The sequence below is a fragment of the Nesoenas mayeri genome (genome assembly GCF_963082525.1).
Source record: "Nesoenas mayeri genome assembly, chromosome: 7".
Lineage (NCBI taxonomy): Eukaryota > Metazoa > Chordata > Aves > Columbiformes > Columbidae > Nesoenas > Nesoenas mayeri.
Genome location: NC_137551.1, coordinates 19,008,966 through 19,034,321, shown reverse-complemented (window position 1 = coordinate 19,034,321; position 25,356 = coordinate 19,008,966). Strand labels below are relative to the sequence as shown.

The 25,356-nt window shown below is 39.6% G+C and overlaps 1 protein-coding gene across 5 annotated transcripts in view; it reads right to left on the bottom strand.

The window, feature by feature from the left end:
- Window positions 1-25,034, bottom strand: part of GBF1 (golgi brefeldin A resistant guanine nucleotide exchange factor 1) — a 106,804-nt gene extending 81,770 nt beyond the window's left edge. For 2 of the 5 annotated variants that reach the window (XM_080347599.1, XM_080347600.1), the window contains exons 1-3: window positions 24,776-25,034; window positions 18,921-19,026; window positions 17,565-17,631 (exon numbers count right to left, since the gene is read on the bottom strand). In XM_080347599.1, the coding sequence (XP_080203725.1) occupies window positions 17,565-17,631; window positions 18,921-19,026; window positions 24,776-24,783 (181 nt within the window). In that variant the 5' untranslated portion in view covers window positions 24,784-25,034. Of the gene's footprint in view, window positions 1-5,891; window positions 5,988-17,564; window positions 17,633-18,920; window positions 19,027-24,775 lie in introns of those variants that run through there. The other 3 variants (XM_080347601.1, XM_080347603.1, XM_080347604.1) reach the window with 3 other exon arrangements.
- Between the last annotated feature and the right edge of the window lie 322 nt (window positions 25,035-25,356).

Sequence of the window (25,356 nt, the reverse complement as noted above, 5' to 3'; positions counted from 1 at the left end):
TGTGCCTCCGATTCCTGGGGTGACTCTTACTAAACGCCGATATTTGTATGAATAAAAATGAAGGGATTTAACAAATCTTGTTCCTGCACACAGTTGTCAAAAAATCTGACCTTTAGAACAGGAAAAAGATGGGGGATTTAAAGGTTTAAAGAAGAGGCAGTGGCTGCCTGATATATAACAAACCTTTGAAAAATTATGAAGCGGTGAAAATCCCCTACAGGTCCCAACAAAATGTGTCCAATTTGCATTCCTGCGAGCCTTCCATACACACCACTGTGTTCCTGTGTGTACACAGGCAAATAAATCCCTAGGAATAATACAACTGGGACCTGAATCTGATCTCTGATATATTATTGCTCCAGAGCTCCATTCCAACCTTCACAAACGGCTTTTTTTTTTGTTCCAGACAACTAAATCAAAGCAGTCCTGATAAGCTTTCAAAGCAGGGAATGCAAGGAATGGTTTAATGTATGTTACAACTCAACCTCTTACAGACTACAGAGCATTACAGAAGATGACAGGGGGAAGAAAAGCACATATGACACTCCATGTCTGGAAGTCTCATAAATCCAAATCCAGAAGCACCTGCCTTTCTAAGCCCCTTTATATTAAGCCCAACAAAAACTCAGTGCTGACTGGGCAAAGGGACATAAAGAACGGGAAGTGAGAAGAACTGTGTCAGACAAATACAGGAGTTTTCCTATTGAAAAGTGACATTAGTTCTAAGTTTGGCACTGAAAGATTAGAGTCTTAATGGGCTTACACAGGGATGGCAAAAAAAAAGAGGCATAAACAAAAAGTAACAGCAAAAGAAAAAAAGGGAACATGAGTCATGGAAGATGAAGCTAAAATATTTTTTTTTAAAACATGCCCTTTTTGCAAAGCAGTGTCTGTGGCATTTACACTCAGCCCTAAGTGCTGTTTGTGCACGACAAGAAACTCAGGCAGCTTCTACCAATATAAAACTTCATCTGCACATGCATAGGGTATGCTTGAAAGGTCTATGTTCTGGTCCCAAGTTTTGCCTTGCTTTCACTGCTTTTTCTGTCTCTAAGCATAAATGATTCTCCTCTCAAAACCAAAAATAAAGTTGCAGCATAAATATTTTACAATACCCTATTGTATCTAATAAAGTTCTGTGCAGTTGAAGTTCGTGGGCTCAGACTGAAAGATAAAATTAGGCTAATACTTCAGGTGAATTTCATAAAGTGGAATTTCAGCTCAGAAAATACCAGACACTATGCTATCTCACAAAACCATTTAATCTCCATTCCCATACATCTTACTACCTAGAAGGTGTTCAAGAGGAGGTCAAGAACAAAGTAACTACTTTCCCCCAGATCCTATGTACCTACATGTCCTTGTTTTCTTCTTTCATCATCTTACATGCGTTCTTGTCCCAGAGATAGCAGGTAAAACAGTTCAAAGGTTTCAAATGAAATAACTACCTTCTTCGTATAATTAAATAGCTGAGATTATCAAAATAGGTCAACAATTCAACATGTAACTGCCTGTAAATAAACCTTAAATACCGTAAGCTTTCAGTAATGCCTAGACAGTTGCAAATGACTGTTGCAGAATGCAAAATAGTTACATTTACAGAGATTAAATGCTTCCTATTTACGGGATCACACCTATCGACACAGCTAGATCAAAGTTACATATAATTCTACAGCCATCCTGAATAAATCACCACGCAGACACAACCAGAGCAAAGCCACTCTTACCACACAACAGCGGTCCCAGAAGAAATCCTTGCAGAAAAAGCTCCTGTAGATTAGTTTTAACTATTCTAGTCACTTTCCTCCCAGCAGCAGGTCCAAAAACATCTCTAATTGTTCCAGAATTACAGTCTCTCAGCATTTTTGTGGTTTTCACTTATTACTGAAGCCTTCTCTCCCTTTCCTTCCAATTTCCTCTAGCTCAAATTGACTGCTATTATTCTTCCTGCCTCAACTTCTAATCCACGTTTGGTTCTCTTACAATGTTGCGCTCCACGCAGAGGTGTGCAATGACTAAAAATAAGCAGCAGAAATCTGAAAAATCTGTACATTTTCTACTGCTTTAAAGACATTTAGTCATCTTGCCCATTCACAAGTCAAAAGAAAATAGATTACTTTTCATGGACTAAAAATACTTGGGCTTTCTGTTCACATTGTTTCATGTTCATAAACATCAAGTGTTTGCGGGAAATTTAAACTCTACTAATACACTGATCCGCCATTTCTTATGCTTATTCAAACTAATATCCCTCTTGTATGCCTCCCAATATTACTACATATTTTATTGCACATAATACTTAACAATTTCAAAGCCCTTTACAAATAATCTCCTTGTGCTTTGATCCTTCTAGATTTCTTTCAAATTTAAGGAACTTCAATTATTTTTAATATCACAGTCTGATTCTTTTAATACACTTTTAATGCGCTATAGTTGATCTCAGCTTCTTCTTCTTTAGTTTACAGCAGAACTCTGCCATTTTAAAATAAAATATAGATGTCAAGAAAGGAACAACATCCTTCTATTGAATGGTGGTAGACACATAAGCAAAGATCATATATTCTGAATATACGTTATGCTTGATTTAATGTTTGTTGCTAGACACCTGATTAAAACGTAGTTTGTTGCCATACATACTGACAGCTGATGCACAGAAAGACAAACAGTTTACCAGCACCAGATGATCAGACAACACAGGTGTCCTTTGATGTGAAATTTCACCTGCAACATGATGAAGTTTGGCCCTTTCAGTTTTATTCCAGGGTGAGCTGGGCGAAGGAAAAATAAAACGGAATAAAGAACTAGATTAAAAGGGCTTTGAGGAACAGCATCTGGGCAGTCTGAAGATAAACAAGAGACCTCTAAGGCAGGGGTGTCAAACTAATTTTCACCGGGGGCCTCGTCAGCCTTGTGATTGCCTTCAAAGAACCAAAGGTAATTTTAGGACTGCATAAATGTAGGAGTAGTTACATTTATACATTTGACCCTCTGATTGCAACTGCAAGACTGATGTGGCCCCCAGTAAAAATGAGTTTGACACCCCTACTCTAAGGTGTAGACTTCACATCTCAATTGCTAGAAGCTGGAACACCTGGGCTAAGAGGCATGCGTGCAGACAACAATGCAACAATAAGATTGATTTTTTTAAAAATGTACTGTTCCTCCTGCTGAGGTTTACATTGCAAACGGCATAGGCGAGTCAGGTGTGCTATGTAACACAGCTAGTAATAGAGTTACAAGTCTTGAGTCAGCTCTGTCAATGAGAAATGGTGAGGTTCTACCCCATGACAAGCTGCACAGTATTTGGACCTGGTGCAATCAGGAAAGATAACAAATTAATCCTGAGGGCTTACACATATTTCCAAAGAACACAGTACATTGACAAAACAATTTTCTCCACTTAGTCATGCAGTTTTACTCAAAAAGCACAGAATTCCATGTCTTATTCTACCACTTGTAAGTACAGAAAGCATTCAGACAGGCTCTAGTTCGAACTGGTTGCATCCTCCTACTGATTTTTTTCCCCCTATGTCATAAAGAATTCCAACACTAGTTTAGGTCTTTGGACTTCTGAGGATAAAAACTGCAGTGTATTATATAGAAGTTTGTGAGGTAGATTTTAGATCAGACTCACTGCTCAGTGAAAATGTTAGCATACACGTAACACTTTCTACAACCACAGCTATGTACCCCCAATGCCCTTGGATACAAATTCCCTGCCTCCACACTCCTGTGGTATGCTGTGCACCTGTTGGGTGCTAACCCCACCCCAGAAACAGCCCAGCCCAGGGCAGCAGCAGAGCTCCCCGCCGTGGGAAGCCGCGCAGGACACGCTGCAGAGCCAGGAGCTAACCACAGGCAGCTACCCTGCACAAAGCTGTCAGGGGTTCCATCTCCCAGACATTCTTGAGCAAGCAGACAAAAAAAAAACCGGCCCACTGAATCAAGAATATGCTGCAAATGGCACAGATTAAGTTATTAGATCCTTTATGGAGAGGAAGAAAGCATAGTCAGCTATTACCGATGCTCAAGTAGGGCTTGTTTTGATTTGTTTTTCCTCCAATCTGTAGTCATCTCCAACTTCCCTTGATAAGCTCCAGAAAGTCTGTAATTTACTGTTCCATTTTCTACTGCTTGCATCTGTTGAGATTATAATTGTCATCGCCCATGATTATGTCTTTCTGTATAAAAAATAGCCTATACCGCCCTATGCTGGTATAGATTTCTGTAGGCCGCTCTCTAACACCGTTGGTTCAATTTTCTCCACAAACACTATAATTTGTTTTGAGACTCAGATCAGTATCCCAACGGCTCAAGAATCTTTATGCCTTTGCCAATTAGCCTTGCAATTCACTTTTTCTATCCCTGTTCATCTTCTACATATCAAATACGAACAAAAAAACCCCAATTTTAGAATGTGGGCTTTCAGCCCATTTTCAAGGGAGGTTTTCATGTTTTTTTGTTTGAAGTTTTTATTTGTTTTTCTGGAACGATGTGAGCTAGAAACAATTTTGTACCTGAACAAAAGTCAGGATTCTTTGTTATTACCATGTCCTGAAACTCTGCGAGTTACTTTTAAAGTTTGATGTCCCCACCTATTTTCAAAAAGAGCTTAAACTAGAATAAAATGTGTGCCATTACTATTTAAACACTATAGAATATATTGGTATCAAGTCTCCCTATCTGCTCCTACCAATTTTACCATTTCTGGTAACACTCCTACCATAAGAAGATAAGACAACAGAACACAGCAATGTGTTGGATCCTGCTGGTACCTTAGCTACACTGAAAAAAATAGGTAAATCTCAGTAGTATAGGAAATTGTTCTTCAGACAACAGACAGAACTTCCTTTCCCAGAACAATCTGTCTCCTGCCCTGACAACCCATTCCTGCTATATTTACCCAACCAAATTTTGCCAGTGATACATTTCCAGATGCACTTGAGCCACATGTCCCTGTCAGTCAGCCCAAGCACAGAGGAATCTGAGCAGAGAGAACAGCTCCTAGAAACCACTACATGTTAATCCATGCTTCCTCTCTTGCTTGCCTTTAGAGTGAAAGGAGACTAAATTCTGTAAAGCATTATTCTAAGTTTATTTTAGAAGCAGTTGTGGGGACAAGAGGTACTTCACTTGATACAGCTATTTACTTCAACTGCTTTCTTTATGGCTGACAGAGACACCTGAACAGTGAAAAAAAAAATCTGAAACATGCAGTTAAAAATAACTGGCTGTTTCAACCAATTCATACTGGGTGTCTAGAAAGAAACTGTAAGGCTGTCTGAAGAAAGGCTGGATACTAAATAAGGAGCTTACAGCTCTAATCTACCATGGGAGAGCCAATTCCTCTCCTTGAAAAAAAAATTCAAGAAGTGCCATCTTTGTTGGAGAAAAGCAACACATATCAAGCAAGGAAAATCAGTTCTAGATTTCAGATAGTTCAATTTAAGAATGGTGGCCAGCTAAAATGAGTTGTGGAGCAATAAGAATAGGATCTAATGAAAAACTAGCTTTATTTCTTCTAAGATAAGCCACGTTACTATTTTAAGTTATATTCTTCATATATTCTACTATATACTTCTGACCTCATGCTATCTCTTCCAAGCCTAGCTGCACAGCTAGGTTCTTTTATTTTCATAATTTCATCAAACACTTAACACCCAACATCTGATAATTATTTTGGCTCTTGCTGAATTTCTAAGATCTCTGAGATCCTTTGAACAAATGACCAAATAAACTCTCTTCCTCAACTCCACATTTTTAAAATATGTTCTTCACAGCTCCTACCTCAATATAGCTTCTCAAAAAATAAGTGCATTTTTTAAGACTAGAGCAATGAGGTGGGGGGAAGAAAAAAACACCACACACAAACCACAAAACACCAAAGTCACCTCTCAGGATCTTATTAGCAAGAAGACACTGTCATTACACTTGTGGCCATTCAGTGGAATCGGGGTAGTTCTCAGTTGTAGGTACTGCGAGTCTTCCAGAGAAGGAGATGGGCGCTAAATCAGTGATGCAAGAGGACGAAGTGAACAGAGAAGCTGAAAGGGTTTAAAATTGTAAATATCCTTCCCTTGGCTCCCCCCTCCCCTTTTCTGGAAAGTGCAGACAGGCAGTTTCAACCTTTCCACCGTTTATTTAACTGGCTTAACAGAGGGTCCTAACAGGTCACAAATAAGCTTTTTAAATAAAAAGCACAAGTTGAAATCAACTGTGAATATATCAAAACTCATGGCCAGGCCATTTTCATTACTTGAGGTGGAACTGAAAACTACATCAACCTTTTTTTTATAGCAGATTCACACGACAAGACCTCTTCAGCTAGCTGAGTGCCTGTAGAGGTTTCTCAGAATGAGACCCATTCTTCTAAAGCAAACAAGGTTTGCATCCAAAAGTAGTATGGCTTAAGAACAAGTACATCCTTTACAACAGTCTAGATTATTTGACTACAGCATTACAATTTTAAATTTAAAAATGTTTTTGCTAGAGAGATTATTCCTGCTTCCTTAATCTCAGTACATTTGCACATTTTCTGAGACACTTTTCGAATGTGTTACTCTGAACACTCTTCCAAGCATCTGACTGGCACAACATACGAAAGGAGTGGAGACCCGCACAAGAAGAAAGAAAAGGAGCATCTTATGGGTAGCACTGAAAGATGTTAAAAAAAAACAAAAACAAAAACGCAAAAAACACTGGCCAGTGCTGGGCAGGATCAAGTGAAATGTGGGCAAAATATGAACTGCATTACATGTTAGAGTTTGTTAGCAGCCTCATACAGCTGCTCAAATTCAGGCATCTAATACAGGGATGTGAACAGCTGGTATCATCACCTGCTGCTCCTGCAGAGTGAAAGGGAGTGTGTGACCTTCCGCTGCAGCACATGGGTCTTGTGCATGTGAACAAGTACCAGTACAGCCTGCGAAACTCAATAGCATTAAGAGCTGCCATCCAAAAGGAAACTACAATTAAAGGCAGCTGAATGAGAATGGACTTAGCTTGCAGATTTCTAAGAGAATGTTAGTAAAAGTGGAAGGGAGAAAACAGTTTGCAAAATTTAAGTTGATGTTGTCTCTGACACAAAGCTTTAATAACTATTAAATTAAGCATTCCAGGATCTCTATGAGGGTCTCTACTCCTATTATTTTATAATATATTTCTTCAGCAATTTCTTTTTCTCTGAATAAATTATTTAATTATTGAACTACCAATCAGCTACTTTGTTATAGTTGTTCTATTGATTTCTACAACATCTGAATCTTTTAATTTCTTCCTCTCCCATGTTTCCAACACTCTTGGCAAAGCATTTTCACCAAGAAAATGTTACTTTTTTATTTATCAAACATGGATATTTCTTTCCTTATGTTCTTAATGAAGCAGAAGCCTTCATGATGGAAGTGTTGAGACTCCTCTGTCACACAAAGAAGTCATGTGCTTTCAAAAAAGTTTGTTGTTCAGAACTTGTCTTTGCCAAACCAAAACGTCGTTTTCCTAAAATATCACAGTACTCCTGTTTCAACTGAAAATGTCTCTTCCTGTTGACCATAATATTTTTTAACAGATTGGTAAATATTTGGGCAAACAATTCCTACACCTTTGTGTTCCTCATCAACAATGCTACCAAAGTAAATACTCCCAGGACTGTATTGTCCCTTCTCCCTGTACCAGCCTGATCACTTCACATCTGAAACGCTAATTTAATACTGAGGCAGAATGTATTTAAGAGAAAGGAAGAACAAAAGTAAAATTTGATAGTGCTTGTTAGATCTTAAGTCTGACTGAACATTTTTGCGCTTCAGGCACTGAAAAACCAAATGTTTTAACTAAGCACTGAGTGTGCATAGAAAATACAGTATTTCTGAACAACAAACGTGAAAACCTCAGGCTGAAGTGAAAACCAGCTCATGATATCTCCTGCCATGCTGCCATGACAGCCATCTTACTTATTACAGAACTATTATGGGCCACTATAAACTGTCTAATCCCGCTTTGAAGAAAATCCAAGTTCCTGAGTGCATTTACTACAGATGCTTGCATAAGCAACCACACTGTACCACTGCCACTTGTTTTGTTTCTAGAATAAAGCCCCCTCCCCCAGGCTATATCCAGATCTAATACATTGTTCTTTCAATATGCCATCATCCAGATGACAACCACACCTTGATTTATTTCAACAATCCTTCATATTTACAATTTGCCACCTAAATTATTTAAGCATGTAATCACAAGGTAAATGCAATCTAATTCAACAGCCACTTGACAGATTTTGTCACTGTACTAAGAAAAATGACAATTTCCTGAAAAATAGCAGAACCCAAAGACACATTTTACTAAAAAACTTCCTCCCATAATTAAGTTAAACACTATCAAAAGTAAACAGCGTTGTTTAGAGTTCTCTCATCTCATCTAACTAGCACACATATCAAGAATTACTTACAGTCAAGCAAGCAGTCAGACTCCTGCACCAAGCAGAGGCAGCACACACTTTCTGAAAGACACTTCTTTATAACTTACTGTTTCAATATGGCTAGGAATAAGTTTCAGCTTACTGCTGCAAAGACAGGACTGGAAATTAGAACTTCTGAAGAGCTTATATTAGGGTATAGATAGAGGATCAAACAATCAGAGTACCACCACTGAAGAATTTAACATGTTCCGCTAACAAACATTAATCAAGTGCACCCCTCAAGTCTTACAGCTGTGTAATTGTGATTATAGTGCAAAATACATTAGCATAAGCTGCCATGTTAACAGTTTATCAATCTGTTCTTTTTAATAGGATAGTTAAAGCCAATAGAACTCTAAACTTTAGTTCTATTGCATATGTGTACAAGTTCTCATCTAACCATTTTTACTTTTATATTTCTACTCATCTCACACTTTTTTTTTGGTCAGAATGTCTTGCCCTGTTCCTCAACTGTCACATAACTATACACCTCCTCTTTCCTTCACAATATGCTTGAGTACAAAAGTAGTTTGAACTGACAAGTTTTAACCTCACAATAGCACAATGCAAAGAGCACAAACATATTCATTTAATGAAGTTCAAGTGATAAGGAGTCTATCCGTGACTTTAAACTAAACAAGGAATATCCAAATACAATCAGGAGTTCAAAGCAAGAGCAGGTCACTTCAGCAGTTCCAACAGCATTTCCAAGTCACATGGATACAGTACATCATACAATACTACTGTATATCTACCAACTTTCTTCAGTAACTATGACTAGTTGATAACTGTTCCTTCTCAAGATGGGTGTTAGTTCCTACAGTTTCACAATTACATGTTCTGATTCACTGTCCCTACAAGATTTACATATATTTAAGTCACTTATGATTCCAAGTTCCTAACTCTGTTAACAAATTCACATATTTCCATTCACTCCTAAAGTTTTTTGCAGAAAATATCTGTTGATGTCACCAACACTGGAATGAATTCAAACTCATTCATAACATGAATCATCTTTTTCACCTCAGAATCCATCATATCACAAGACCGCAGACCCTGACTTTAAGCCACTGTATTACAGGCAACGTATGCCAAACTTTTTCTTTGTAGCTTTTAGAGGTGCTGTAAAGCAAGTTAAAATGAAGTAATCTAAAAGAGAACAGGAGTTTTCATAGGACTACATATAGATGTAAGTTTCATAGCTCTTTCCTGGATAAATTTGCTGTCTTGCATCATTTTCTAAAGGCAAATTACAAAAGCGAGATCTTGACTATCAATCTGAATTAAAAAAAAATTAAAAAATTACAATGAGGAGATCCATAACATGTTGGAAGACTTTTTTTTCTTCCTGATCACAAAAAAAACCCTTCAGTAATAACCTATTCCACAACACTCAGCACACAAGCTAGGTAGTTATCTTAAAAAGAAAAAGCTCTTGCACGTTTACCTCAAACAGGCAAGCCACCCACCACACATCCCTCACTATTAACATTCCCTAACAAATCAACTTGCTATTTTAATAAAACTATTATCCATTACTCTGCTACTTTCATACTTACCTTTAAATCCCTCCCATTCTACCTCTCTTCTTGCTGGCTTTTTTCTTCCACACTAATTATTGAGAGAAGCAGCACATTATCACACACCCCTCCACTATTCCTGAAAAAAGAACATTTTACCCACTTGAATCTTCTTTCAAACCTCTCCCTCAAACACACATCTTGCTATAAATTGCATTAGGGATATGCCAACAACGGTGTGTTTGAACAACAAATTGAGGTAGTCATTAAGAAAAACTCTCAAATGTTCAACAACTTTGTATACTTAATGACTTCTCCCTGCTTCTACCCTCTTAAGCTACAAACTCTTTGAGGTGACAAATGTTTCAGTGCACTTGTTGCGTATGAATGACCAACGCTTCTTGGCATCGTTACTTATTATGCAACTATATAAATATGCACCTGCACCTTATGACACAAGTTTTTGCTTCTTTGAAGTAAATCACCTTTGAGACATGGTTTTTAACAGGTTAGATGGCAGCAGCTTAAGGAGGAGAGAAGACAGTTAAAAGGAAAGGTGAGAGAATATCTATATATTTAATAAACTTCTACTGGAATTCAGCAATTTCATGTACACTCCTACTTCCAGAGGGTTTTTACTATAATGCAAATAGCCTTAACATCTCCTGGATGGCCACAATACCTTTTAACAAGTCTTGACCAAAATAAAGACATCACCATCAAAAAAACCTGGAATAAAACCTCAATGGATGACTTAGGAGGAACCTTAACTTCAGTGGAGCATCTGGTACTGCCTTTCTAACCAAATCAAACTGCAATTTATTGCCCTCTAATGTATGTACATTAGGCCATTTCCTTTATGGCTCCACTTCACACAGATGCAGTAACTGAAGGAAATAATGGAGTGCCCAACAAGTGGGGAAGTAATTGCTCAACAAGCGTGGAACAAGAGAGAGTCAGTTGCACACCGTGCACATGTGGCAGCTCTTCAGAGCCCAGCCCTGAGGGGTAACAGAAGGCTGGTGTTACACAGCAAGCCCACTGCGGGAACTCTGCCAAACACAGCCAGGAGCACTTGTCCATCTAAATCCTTAGGCCCATGACGATTAGGGGTCAGGAAACTATTCCTTCCAACAGCACCACCTCCTGCCTGTACCTGCCAGTCATTAGCCATGCCTGGATGAAAGACTGTTAAGCTCCAAGCCCTCATCCTAAATTGCACCCAAAGAACTCTACTAAAAGGATGCTTAGGTGGTATTGCAAGGTGGTAATGCTGGACTGCAGAAGAGACAGTTCAGATGCCCTGACTTCAAGAGAAATGCAGAAATACCTTATGTGAAGACCATCTTACTGGGTTTGGTGGTGGTGGCTGTTTTGTTTGTTTGGGTTTTTGTGGGGTTTTTGTTTTGTTTCTGTGGGTTTTGAGGTTGGTTTGTTTGTGTTTTGTTTTGTGGTGGTGGGGTTTTTTTTTCCTCTAGATATTCCCAGAGTCACTCCACTTCTTTGACATTTACTCAGTAAATTTCTTACTAGTCAGAAACACAAAACAGAAGATGAAAATAAGAGCCAAAAAATTATCAAATTAAGGATGCTACACAAGCACAGTTTAGCCCCTTCTGCCTGTTCAGTCTTAGTTATATGATCTCTCATTTACAAGCTTCCCCTTCTCAGGAGTCCCAGTGTCATTCAGTAACCTATGTTGAAGAGCTCAGTGAACAATTCAACAGAATCAGTTAAAGTTCTGAGTGACCCCATCTGTACACCCAGTTCATCACACTCTGTATAAATGCTGTCCCGCACACAACAAAAAGCCTTGGAAAAGGTTATGGTGCTCATCTTCATGTATCTGTAAGCCTCACAAATACTAACAGTTACTCTTCATCGAACACATTCCTCCCCTTCCTTTCTTTATACAGAAAATAAACTAAATCTTAAGTGAAATTACCACAATTTTGGTGTTAGTTTTGGGCTTGAGAGCTTGCAGTGCAGCTACCATTCTTAGGGCATATGAGTGTCACTCCAGAAAAAAAGCTGCTTAGAAAATAAAGCACAAAATTAGCAACCACCCAGGAAAAGTCTGGTTTATTGTTTCTCCAGTAACACCAAGAAAATCTATGCCAAAAATACAAATAGAAACCTATTATCTGAGGGAAATTCAAATATCTCAGCCACAATACTGTCATTTGATTAATCTGATGTTAAAATGACATTAAAAAGAAGACTAATCTCTCTCAAAGAGAGTATTTGGAACTATCTGCAGCTTTAAAGGAAAAATACTGCATTGGTTTACATTCTCTGTGCACTTGGGGGTGTCTGCATTCATGAAGACAAGGCACTTGCTTTTAAAATGGCAACTTTTACGGTATCATCTGAATACAATCCGCAAAAATCAAGTCTGGAGTCAGCCTGCAAGCAAATAAGCAAATGAAGGTTGTCATTTTAATCTTCAGAATTCTTGGAGTAAGAAGGTGACAGAAAATATTAAGAGAAATTAATTACCACTTCTGTACACTGTGTCAGGTCATCCAATATGAACTAAAATTGTATTGCCATCCACTTATTAGAGTGAGGCTGAGTTAAAGTTATAGAAGAAACCTTACTCTATCAATTTCCTCACCTTTCTAACACCCTTTCCATTCCTCTTAAAAATTTTATAGAGAATGCAATAAAAGCTAAATGTTAGCCTGAATTGCTTGGTATCCCAAAATACCAAGTTAACATGTATGGACACCTGTTATTAAAAAAAAAATTTCAAGTTATCACAGGAGCAGACATAATCTCGGAAACCATTGAGCTTTCTATATATTTTATATGAAGCTCATATGCAATGGAAAAAGCTTAGTTTTTGTTTTGGTTTGGTTTATGTCTGCTTTAGAAACATTGCAATCCTTCAATGCAAACAAAGGGAGAAGTATCACAGCTTACAGTTCACCAATATTTGTTATTTGCTAGTAAGTCCAGACACTTCCTGTAGAAACTCAATATATATATAATAAATAAAATACAGCATATATGCAAAGTGCAAAGTAACAATCATTGCAGCACTATACATATCATGCATCCATATGATCTAATTCCTACATCTCTTAAAAAACACCCAACACATTAATTTTTCTGATTTCTTATCTTGAATAGACCACTACTAAATAGCACTGCAATAGCATTAAGAACAGGCCACACATTTATATTTACCACTTCTTAAAACTAGATCTTTCAGAAAAAGTTCAGACATTAATCCCACCTCAGGATAAAATTCCTGTATTGTTTTATATATGTCAGATTTTCCCTGAAACCTGAGCTTCCAGAGCTCAGACTCAAAATGAGTGTGCAATCAAATCTACATACCAGAAAACTGATGGCTACAGTAACAAGTATATTAAGTCAGTACACTGGGCAAAGGTTCTCTTACGGTTACAGTCATTTGACCTTTAGCCAGCTCTTAATGCCCCAGCCAACCCTCTAAAGATGGAGATTTGCAGCAGCTTCTTGTCTGAAATAAGCCATGAAAAGATTCTTCTGAACCAACTGCACAAGCATTCATTTAAAATGTCATGAATGCGCATGAAATCAGAGTGCTTCTAACAGCTTACTTTGCAGCTTCTGTTTAAATGCACTAACTCTGAACCACCAGAGGATAAAAGGACTCAAACCTTCCAGTCTGGCACTCATGGACCTAAAATATACACAAGCACCTCTTCACAGGTGTGTTTACCTAGTTTAAACCTTATTTAAATAGACTCTCGATGCACACACTTTCCACAAACACCTGCTTCTCCCACTGCAGTGCTGTCTTGTACAAGGCAGTTGCACTCAGTCATTTTCTGTCCTGAAGCCATCCTACGCACCAGTAAGCTGTACCTTCAGTCACAAAAATCCTAGTTACTGACTCATCCCCCTAGTCAGAGCAAAGCACAAATTCTACAATGAGAAGAACAACTACAGAAGTACCTGCTCTGACCCTACATTGCACTGGAATGGTCTGAAGACCTCAACAGCTGCAGCAAGATTTAACGAAACACAGTCCTCACCAGATCATGGAAAAGTAGGCTTATAATTAATTCATATTTCCAGCAATTTGTGGTAATAAAACCCTTCCCTACTGAGCTCAAAAGCATTCTAAGTTGGAAACACTCATGAAAGAGAAGATGCTCCGTTTTCACTGGATGTCAAAACGAACCTTCCTTTTGTTGACCTAATTCCATAAGAAAACTAACAAAATGAACAAATATTTCAATACCCAGACATATTGTCTAGATGTTCAGATTACTTTAAAAAGTAGTCAAATGAAAGTTGTGGTGAAAGTGACTCTAGATCCAAATTTGTATCAATACTAAGGCTTCTATCAGTTTAAAAATAACCTTTGAAGATGTAGTTGTATTTCAATTTTGCATTCATGGACAAAGTTTGACAGTCACTGACTCCATACGTTGCAACTCAGGACATCAATTTTTGCTTTTTCTAAGTATTGGAAATACAAGACTCTACATCAAACTCAGGGTTATGGTACTTATCTTACTACAACAAGCTATTAAATTTATCTTGGAGTAACTTAGGCATCATCCAAGATGACAGAACCTCTATTTTTCCTTTCTGTTTTTCAGGCACCTACTATAAATAATAATTAAAATATACGCAGCCCATGAAATTGTAAAAATGGCATACGATAAACCAAATGACAGTGGATCAGAGTAGACATGCTGTTTGTTTTTGAATTATTAAACTGCTTTTGTAAATCTAAATTAAATTGCCTGGGAAATTAAGTTTCTCTGTCAGAATTTTAAAGATTGACATCGTCCCATGTAATTCAGGTCCAAGGGCCTTAGCTAGGTATGCTGAGCTGTAGAAGTGAAGTTACTCCTACCACAATCATGGGATTGTTTGCACTGAGAAACAGCATCTTCTCTAGATGTTTCACACAATCACAGAATACCAGCTTGGAAGGGATCTCAAGGATCATCTGGTCCAGCCTTTCTCGGCAAAGGCACAGTTTAGAGAAGATGGCCTCTTGTCCAGATGAATCTTAAAAGTGTCCAATGTTGCGGAATCCACTACTTCCTGTCAAGAGCCCATTTAGACACTACAGTGGGATGGGATACCACCACTTAGTAAATACCGTGGAATGGGAATCTTTAGCTGCTGTAGGCACACAGTGCATCTTTATACCCTTGACCAGGGTATTTCAGCCTCACAGTCATGACAGAGTTAATACCCACTAGCTCCGAGGAGAACAAAAGGTACTCCACTGCAACATGCCTAACATTTACATTGCCTCTCTTTGCTCATTAAACAGGTTTTGGTTAAATAATGAACAAACTGTATTACAGACTCCGATGAGAATTCCAAAATTATAAATCAACTGGTAAAGCCCAGAGGAGAATGAAGGGAGTGGGAGGGAAGGAAGGATAATATTGACTAATATAAAGGGCGCAGCTTGACAGTGGATATTCCTGCCACACCTGATCAAACATGCTCCATGGGGGAGGGGAAGTGAGGGCGAGAGCAAGAGGGGAGATGGGACAAGGCAGCCTGAAATTTGCATCCGGAACAGATTAAAATGGGTTCTTGGGGGATTGAGAAAATACATAATATATATTACTATAAATGCAAAATTGTACTAAAAGCTAACTCAAATGTCAAAGATTACAGCTTGAATAAATTTAAATATAAAAGCAATGCGTTTCCATGAGCTAATGAAAGAGACATGAAAGGAAGGTCTAGGAAAAAAAAAAAAAACAAAACACAAAGAACCCCAAGCCTACCCACAAAAAACCCCTTAGCTTGGACTTTTCATTGCCTGAAACATGAGGCAGGAGACTCTATATAATTCAAAGTATTGCTTGGGAACCAGTCCATGTCTAAAACTGAAAAAAAAAGGGAGCATAGCAATGATGTCCTATCTCAAGACACTAGTCTATAAATAGCATACACTGAAGTTGAAATTACCTATTTAAAAGAACCCCATGTAGTCAAACCAACATGTTACCTTCACCAAACAGAAGCAACTATTATCTCAGCATGAACCCACCTGCATGATGACTAACACAGGGAGTCTTTGAATCTCTTGGTACATTAAACCTGGTTTTCTCTAACACAAGCAGATAGTTGACTTGCATTTTTTCCCAACAAGTCAACAGCACACTGTATCTAGCTACTCTAGATAAATGGCCAGTGTTTGACATTTACTCATACTACATCTATTTGAGCATCCTGACATTCCCTGCTCTTGTTGATGAGAAGAGGTATTTGCAATAATGGCAAAGAACTTCAAGAGTCTTATTTTAAAGAAAATTTTATCTCATAAAAGGGAGAGAATTAAAATTTCCTCCCAAAACACTTTTGGTGACTGCATATCCTACAGAAGATGAGCAAGCTTACAAAAATCAAACAAACAAACACACACCCACCACACACAAAAACACAAATCCAGATTTTCATGGAGTCTGGGTACAAGCATACTATCCAGAACAAAGGTACTATCCAGAAATCCAAGCTGTGCAGGAGTTCACCAAGACGTCATGACCTGACAGAAGTGTTCCTGCTCACAGCCAAGGGAAGTTCACCTGGCAAAGAAAAGTAAAGCAGCCGCAAAAGAGGAAGGAATAAGGGCTTAGAACTAGCACAGGTCCTCAGCACCTGGAAGCGCACCACCGTACTTCAAGGGAACATGGTTTTCATGGGATATGAAGCTCAGCACTGACAAAAGGATGGGTACACTTCGCAATTAGAAATGCAAAGTCTTCTCAAACTTGAATGCAGTTCTAAACACTCACTGTAATAAAGGGACCAGAAATAGAGCATATTTTCAATTACAGTAAGACAAATCCTGGGAAGAACCAGCAGAATGCCACATGCATCTCAGGATTAGCCCCAGTTCCAGACTCTAAACATATACTTATGTTACACTTAAACAATCACTCCTGAAACTACAAAAAGAGAAAACATGGGAAAAAGTGGACAAAGACAGGTTGGGAGAAAAAACCTGGTCAGAATACACATCATAGCCGTGTGTTCTACTTCTGTAATCAATAAAGATTTCCAGTTCTTTTCAGTGCAACTGGTCACACAGTAAGCCTTTCCAGAGACCCAAATGGAAGGTGAAGTCTGTGCTTCACTTATTACCAATAACATACAATAAAAACCAACAAACCAAGCAGAAAACAAATAATGGGAGGCTACTTTCTAAGCAGACTTTTCCCATCATTCACAGATCAGAAAGCAAAAACGAAGCATAGAAAACCTATGCATACTAATATAGCAGATTTCATATATTACTACAAGCCTCAGTATATTGAAAAAACATGCAAATTTGTTTTAAAAAAATGTGTGTATACACACACACGAATATATATATATATCTACATACATATACACACACACACACACACACAGAGATCTACATACATATATGTATCTCTCCAGATAGTGGCAGCGGTGGGATTTGTGCACCAGTTTACCTTGGTATTATTTGTCTAAAAGTGTATACATATTTGCTCTTTTCTTGTTATTCAATATACAAACTCTGGATAGCTAATGAGACAAACAAGTATACCTGTACATTTATTTGCACATACCTGCTGATTTATCTGTAAACTTACCTGTTATATTATTCAGCACTTCTTTTAAGAGGCTAAAGCTATGCAGCAGGGGATCCCTTTCTTCATCCTATGGGTTACATATATGAAGGAAGTAATTAATGAGGTAAACATATTCCTGAATACAAATCTTAATAATGGGTCTGTAAAGAGCTCACATTCACAGAAGTACTGTGCATTGAGTTTGTAATTGTCAGTGCATTTACTCCATCAAAGTCAAGAGAAGCATTTTTATTTTCCTGCTAGTGCTCCTCAATGTCATACAGCTCAAATGGCAAAGCATAGTTTCAAGACTGAGCATTCTGGTTTGGTTTTATTGTCCTTAGAAGTATTCCTGGTTAGCCTGCTGCTGTTCAATACATTTTGGAGCAAATCTAGCTCATGCCATATTGAAATGGCTCATCTGTATTTGCTATAATGTTAATCTGTGCAGATTGTAATGGGAACAGAAAGGCAATGACATTTGGTGTCATTAAAATAACTTGAAGAATCACAGTGCAAACTTCATAGGAATAGCTGCATCCTTTAGCCTTAGTCTGTCTTCACAATATCGAAACAAGGGGAAGCAGCAGTTTCTTCAAGCTCTGTAAATCTGCAGCCACACCTCCTGCTGAGTGGCAGTGAGCACTAATGAAGAAATACTTGTTAGAAAGAAACAGGGCCCTGTCCAAACTGAAACCGCTTATGCTGGATGACAGCCACCTGCTATTCACGTGACTTTCTGAAGTGCACCACAGATACAGAAAGCCATATGCACACATTTACACTGTGGAAGCCATCAACTGACCAATGGTTAGACTTGGAAACACTGTATTAATGGCTTTTAACAAAACAGGTTTGAAATTGTTAACAGGTTTCAGCCAGGAATATAGCTGGCAGTCACAAAACAGAGCTAAAAAAGGATTCCACACTATATGAATTTTTTAAAAAAATACCCTGTATATAATGACTTCCCCAATTTTTATTCCATGGCTTTCATTATAAAGAAAGTCTTCTCTAAGAGGGCTTAAAAGATACATAAAAACAATGTGCTAAATCAAATAACACCATATATTCAAAATCCCTGACATACCAGGTGATAGAAGTCTAAATGAGATAATTCCCATGTGAAATACAGTGTGTGGTTTTCTTTGTTTACAGGGTATACAGATAGAAGATTTCCAGCTTTGTACCTCTTCCAGTTGCTGGCACATAAGGAGCCAAAACCACTCAACATGAAACAATGCAGAACGTTATTCCAACTTTACTTACAAAAGTACTATAACAAGTGCTAAAAAAATAAACCACACAGATATTTTTCTGAAACCAGGTGGTTTCTGCCACAGCATGCACAGGTAGCAACAATTCAAGGTCACTTACCAGATGTGTGTGAGTGCTCCATCGGGCATTACGCTTTATGGCTCCCACCACCACGTTGATTTCACCTTGTACAATGTAAATGTTCTTATCCACCATCCTGACAATCCTGAAAATAAAGGTAATTCAAATTAATCTCCAGACCCTCAGAATTATTCCTTTCCTTAGATGAAACATCAAGTTGGCCCTGGCCAAACAAGAGAGCATCAGAGACTCAAGGAACTCTTTGAGATCTTTGTTTTGTGCATGCAGACAAATGCAGTTGTTTTGTCAAAAGGAGGATACTTTTCCACCGACTGTGTTTTCAAGACCATAAGAGTAGACAATTAGTTACAACAGGGCATCTGTGAAGCAAGAGTCAGCTTTGCCGAGGCACATTCCTCACTTTTTCCAGTCTATGTGACTTCAGAGAAAGATAAAGTGTTAGGGTACCAGGACAGACATCCATGACAATGCAATAACACATGCATATCCAGCACTTATGCAAAGTCCCCCAGCTCTACACAGAACACAAAGCCAATCTTGTACTCTGTTAAATAAGCATCAGTGGCTTGAATAAGCTGGCCAGAGAAAAACTCTTTGGGACTTTAAACTCTGACAAAAAAAGTAATTTATAACAGATGTTGATTTCACACTTTGTTCACGGAAAAAGCCTTCGAGAAAGTGGGCAAGTAAAAAAAAGTCATGGGTAAGACCCCACAAAGAAGTGAGCAAAACTAGAGACAAAACTGGATGGAACACAGGGAGAAAAAGTGAAAGGCAGATGTTTACCTCTTTAAGGTCTTACAGGAAAAAACTTAAACTGATGTATCCACAGAGCGACCCAGAAGATGGGAAAAAAAACTACAAGCAAGAAATATTTGTAACAATCTGAGGAAAAGAAACAAAGAGTGGACTACTGTAGGATTGTTCTCTCTACACTAACTGTAGCCCAGATATAGTCAACCATAAAGAAATAAGAATGCAGGGGAGTGAACAGACATGATTGTTTAGAAGGAATAAACAAGACTTACAAAGAGGCCAGAGAGTCAGATGATACCATGTCTGCAAATGAGAAGGATTCAGTGAAATGGTAGCCAAGTAATGAGACTTTTTCAGAAGATATAAAAGGAAAATGAGGAATTCGGCTTGAAATCACAACAGGCCATCCATAGGAAAGGGAAATACTGAAAACAGATGCAACATTGATCACAACACTTCAAATCAGACATGCTCATTTAAAGGAGTCAGCTGGGTGGGGGAAGGGGCTGTAGCAGGTGATAAAACATAAAGAATATAAGAAGGATTTTTGCCCATGTAAAATAGCAAAGCTGAAAGGACATAGTCTTTGTGTATTAATCCAGACCTCAGAAACACCACCACAGAAATTTCAGAACATACATCTTGGATCTGTCAGGCTTCACATTTATTAACATATTTGAATTATCAACAACACTTTAAATATACAAATATCCTCTGAGTGAATGATACCAATTTGCTTCAGAGCTCTGTAAATATTGGAAAGAAAGCAAAATATTATAAAAGACACCTTATCAAAGGAGAACATCAGATTTGTTGGTTTGATTTTTTGTTTTTGCAATAGGATGAATAATCTCATGACAAAACTGTTTCTTACGTTGTTATATTAATTATACATAATGGTATTCCAAAGTGCTGCAAAATAAATTAGGGGCAAAGACAAAAGTATTTTATAATATAAGAACTGCCATAACAGGCCAGATCAATAGTTTATCTCATTCACTACTAGATAATTCAGAAAAATAAACATATAGTTCTGCCACAGTTCGCTTGTGCCCTGAAGGACAAACATTTATATCCTCCCTCCACAGCTGTATATAACAGAACCACAAATATTCCTCCTACTCATGTGTCTGATGCTTGAGAGATGTCCCATCTTCAACAGTAATTTACTCCATTTATTATTTATATAACTGCATCAAAATATTTCATAAAAATACCTTTGATCATGATTTTTTTTTCTACTTCAGTGTGTTGTCTTTGTTTTAGTACAAGGCACTAATGGGAGATTTTCTCCTCCATGTAAAATTCCCCAGTTGTTTATTTATTTATTTATTTCAGTACTTTCAATATTTTCCATATTTCTACATAGGCAGCTTCAGGAATCAAAACTCCGGTCCACAGAAGTACCTTTGGATAAATACTTTATACTCAGGTTTTTCGTGTCTTCCCTGTTAGAAAGCAATACTGAGCATGTAAACTTTGAGGTGCTGTTCCAGGTATTTAGCAAACTGACATGGAAACAAAGGCTCCCCAAACCTGGTTTGGAAATGCATGTAAAGAAATACCAGACATACATATCACATGCCTTGTACACACCCAGATACTCAATAGTTCTAACAACACTTAAATTGATGCTAAAGCTTAAATGCTATTCTGCATACTACTGAATCTGCCTGCAGGACTCCCATTTCTTCTCCTCTACTTTTAACTTAAAAGAATAAAGATGGAAAAATTTGTTAAACTCGGTCCTTCCAGAATTTAGGAGACTTGCAGTGCTCAGTTGTTCACAAAACTGGTGCAATCTCCGAGCCGGAAAATATGAAGAGGACAGACACAAACCTCCAACACACACCTTTTCTTTTTAACCTGCTGGGAAACTGAACATGCTGATCCTTTCAAGCAAGGGTGCAAAAAATGCAAGTTGTTTCACAGGGCTCTCCTGACCTATTAAAATCCTGCAAAACTTAAGGGTTTGGGGTTTTTTTTGCAATGGTAACCTTTCATTGCTAACTATCTGAGAACACTTGATGAGAATGCACTCCTTTCCTCCTTGCAGATTCCATTAAATGTGGCTTTATTCAAAAGTACAAAATTTCACTTTACATACAACAAAAAAATTCTTGGTCCAATGCAGTTGAAATAACATATAATGTTGGAGACACAAATTCACCCTCAGATCTCTGAACATCACACAATACAGCCCGCCTCACCATAAACACTGGGTAAAGACAGGGAAAAATCCTGCTTTACATTTAAGCCTGCAGTTAACCAAGTAATAGCACATATACGTTCCAAAGTAAACCATAGCCAAGTATTGTCATATTGGCAAAGGACCTCTGCAACCGTGTGCTGGCAAAGGAAACAGAAAACAATTACTGAGTTGGGGGGAAAGTCAGACAACCGTTTTCAGAGATGTACCTTGCAGGCTAAACCTGCCAAAAGCACAGTCCATCCCTGTAAAAGCTTAAAAGTTTATTTCAAGCAATGGAAATAGCTTCTCTAAACTCCGCACTTCTCAAAGCCTGCGCCTTTTAAACTATCAGATAATTTCAGTATGCATTCCTTCAGCTGTAACTTCATCATATGCAATAAATACCTGCTCGCACTTCAGAGTTCCATGTAGATGTACTACATTGAAAGAAGTTTTAAGATTGAAATTAACATGCTGAGTGGCAGAGAGAAAGTGACAAGATTTACCAGACCAACCTGGAATCATCAGTTGGGTTTACAAGAGCATGGTGGTAGTCAAGGAAAATCATTAAATGTATGTTCAACATTAAAAGAAAAATAAAACAAAAACCACACAAACACAAAACACACTAATGTGAATCCAGGTTTTATGTTACAAAGGTATGGTCTGAAGAATGGAATGTTGTATAACTGTTGGTTGGACAGCTTAACAGAACTACCAATGCTGAAGATCATCAAAACAGGTGAAACAACCTCCCTAGTAAAGCCATTGTTCCAATTGTTCCAAGCCTCTTGATGTTTTCAGATCAAGACCAGATGCCTTTCTTGAAAGCAACCTTTAATCAAACACAAGACAGTGGACTCAGTACAGAAACAAACAGATTAAGTTCTGTGGTCTTGAATTACACAGAAAAAACAAGAAAGGGACCTACTACATTTCAAATGCTTTTTAGCTCCTTAACTCTTCAGTCAGTCGTACATAAACTCCTGCTTCTTCCTCATGATAGGTACATACACCTGCTAAAATCTGAAGACCAGTCCTCAGATTTTGCTCCTGCTCAGAGCATCAGTGGTCAGCACAGTGAAAATGCCAGCTCCAAACCAAGGCAACACAGCTGCCCAGCCCACCATGAGAGACAGGGAGGCTGTGAGCATCCACAGCACCACTGCTAACAAGGTCAGGAACACTATGAGTGGAAAAAGGTGGATGCCTGTGCATGTTATAAGAGAACCAAATCTAACACGCATATGCTTCTCAAAGCCTTCAGCAATGTTCTATGGATAGTAATTATCACTATTCTGAGACTCCCAAAACAGTATCAGATGTGAAATCTTCCCATAAAAAACACTGACAAGATTTACATCTGCAAATTGTATCTCACACGTGCACTGAACACTCCATTGTTCAACCTTGGAACATCCTACCCCAAAACATCCCAGTGCATAGGAACCCATTTTTTTTCCTGGGTACTACCATACAAAGACTCGGATACACTTTTAGGAAAGACTCCCTCCCCTGCAAGGAAAAGTCTGTAGGTCTTCTGGAAACAAGCAAGAGTTAGCATCAGAAGTGACAAAATCTGGCAGACTGCCATCAAGTCGCTTCTTCCTCCCACTGATTTTAGCTTTCAGCTGTGGCAACTGACTCAAACCTGGTGAAACTACCCCAATAAGTAGTAGCAATAAAAAACACTATAATCACTACATATGCAAGAAAGGTTCTATTCCAAAGTAAGCTTCTGTTGACCTAAATTTGCACTGGTTATGATAATGCATGAATAACCTATATAATCTCTGACCTAAATTTGGCCGCTCAAGTCCTGATACAATACACTGCGACCAAAACAGAATACACAACCCCCTTCAGTCCATGAATCACAAACAATTCCTGCATAACTCAGAGACAGCTGGATTACCCAGGAGCACAGCTGACAATGAAAAACCTCCTTGTATTCCTTCTAAGCCACACAGAGAAGGTACATGAACCTCTGTCACAAAATTGAACTTGCTTGGGTTTTTCATGTAATAACTATTCTGCAATAAGCAGTAAAAGTTCAGAGAACTCAGGATGTTTCTCCAACAGGCAGCTCCTAATGCCTGGACAAAAATAACAGAAAAGTATTAATTTGTAAGTACAGCAGGGAACTGTGCGGCCCAGTGATGCCAAAATTCTGGGCAATTAAGAAGGCCCTTTAAAAGACATGCAGCATCAATGTGACAGTGGTGGCACATCAGAAAGGAAGGTGGGACAGGCTTCTCTGCAAGTCTCCACTTTTACTTGCAACACTGAGAAATCACCTGGGAACCAAGAAGAAACACCAAGTCGCATTTATCTGTCAGAACTGCAGAATAAAACCAAAGGTAAATACAGAGAAGGTTGGTTAGGTTGTTGTGGGGTTTTTTTAGTTATTTCACACCGTTGAAACTAAGGAACACAGCACCAGCTGGACTGACAACGTACACCCTGAGTCAGCTCCGAGCCTCCCCCGTAGCACCTCAGGAGCTGGCGATCAGCGGGGACAGGTCTGTTTCCAGGGGGTTTGCACAGGTCGCCTTGGCGCGGGGGGAGCGGGTGCCTGTGCAGGTGCAGCGCACACCCGACACCTCCGAGCCCGGCCGGGCCGCCGGCCCCACTCCCAGCCCGCGGCGGGTGTTCGCCCAGTGCCGGGCAGCCCTCGGGGCACCTCGGGCAGGACGTCACGCGTGTCGCGTCACCGCCGGGGGCGGAGGAGGCGGCTGCCAACCCCACCGCGGCCCGCTGCACCCCCGCGGCGGCCCGCCCCGGCCCCCTGTCCGCCCCGGGGCCGCCTCGGCTCCGTCCACGCCCCCGCCGGCACCGCACGGCTCCCCCGCCGCGGCCTCCCTCCCTTCCTCCCGGCCCCGCGTCGCGACAGTATCGCGACAAGCGCTCGCCGCCCGGCACTGACCCCCGCATCCAAAATGGCGGCGCCTGCTCCCCGCGGCGGCGGCCGCTTCACATATCGGTCAGGCAAGCGGCACCGCAGGCAGGAGGGCTCGGCCCTCCCTCTGTCCGCCTCTTCCTCCCTCCCGGCGGCAGCGGGAGGCGGCGGCCGTCCCGGCGAGGCCGCCGAGCGCGGGGTCCGCCCGGGCACGGACAAGCGAAACCGGCTCCACACCGCTCTCACTGACGTGGAAACAGGCGCACCCTAACCCGCTGCCTGGTTACTGCGCCGACGGACAGCCCAAAAAACCAACCCGCACACGATGCGGCAAGCAGCTTCCCAAAATGCCCAATAGAATCACGGTGCGTAACCGGAGAAGGCGGATCCTCCAGTGACAAGCGGAAGAGAGCCAATGACAGCAGAGAAGGTAGAACTAGCAGAACCGCTGGCCAATCGCGAAAGAGGCTTGCCGTAGCGGGGCGCGGCCTCGCCGGAACGGCAGCAGCAAGGGTGGTTGAGCGGAAGCGGAGGAAGCGCTGCCCCGCAAGGCATTGTGGGCCTGGCTGCCCGCCGGTCGCGGGGGTGGGGGCGTCCCGGGACCCGTT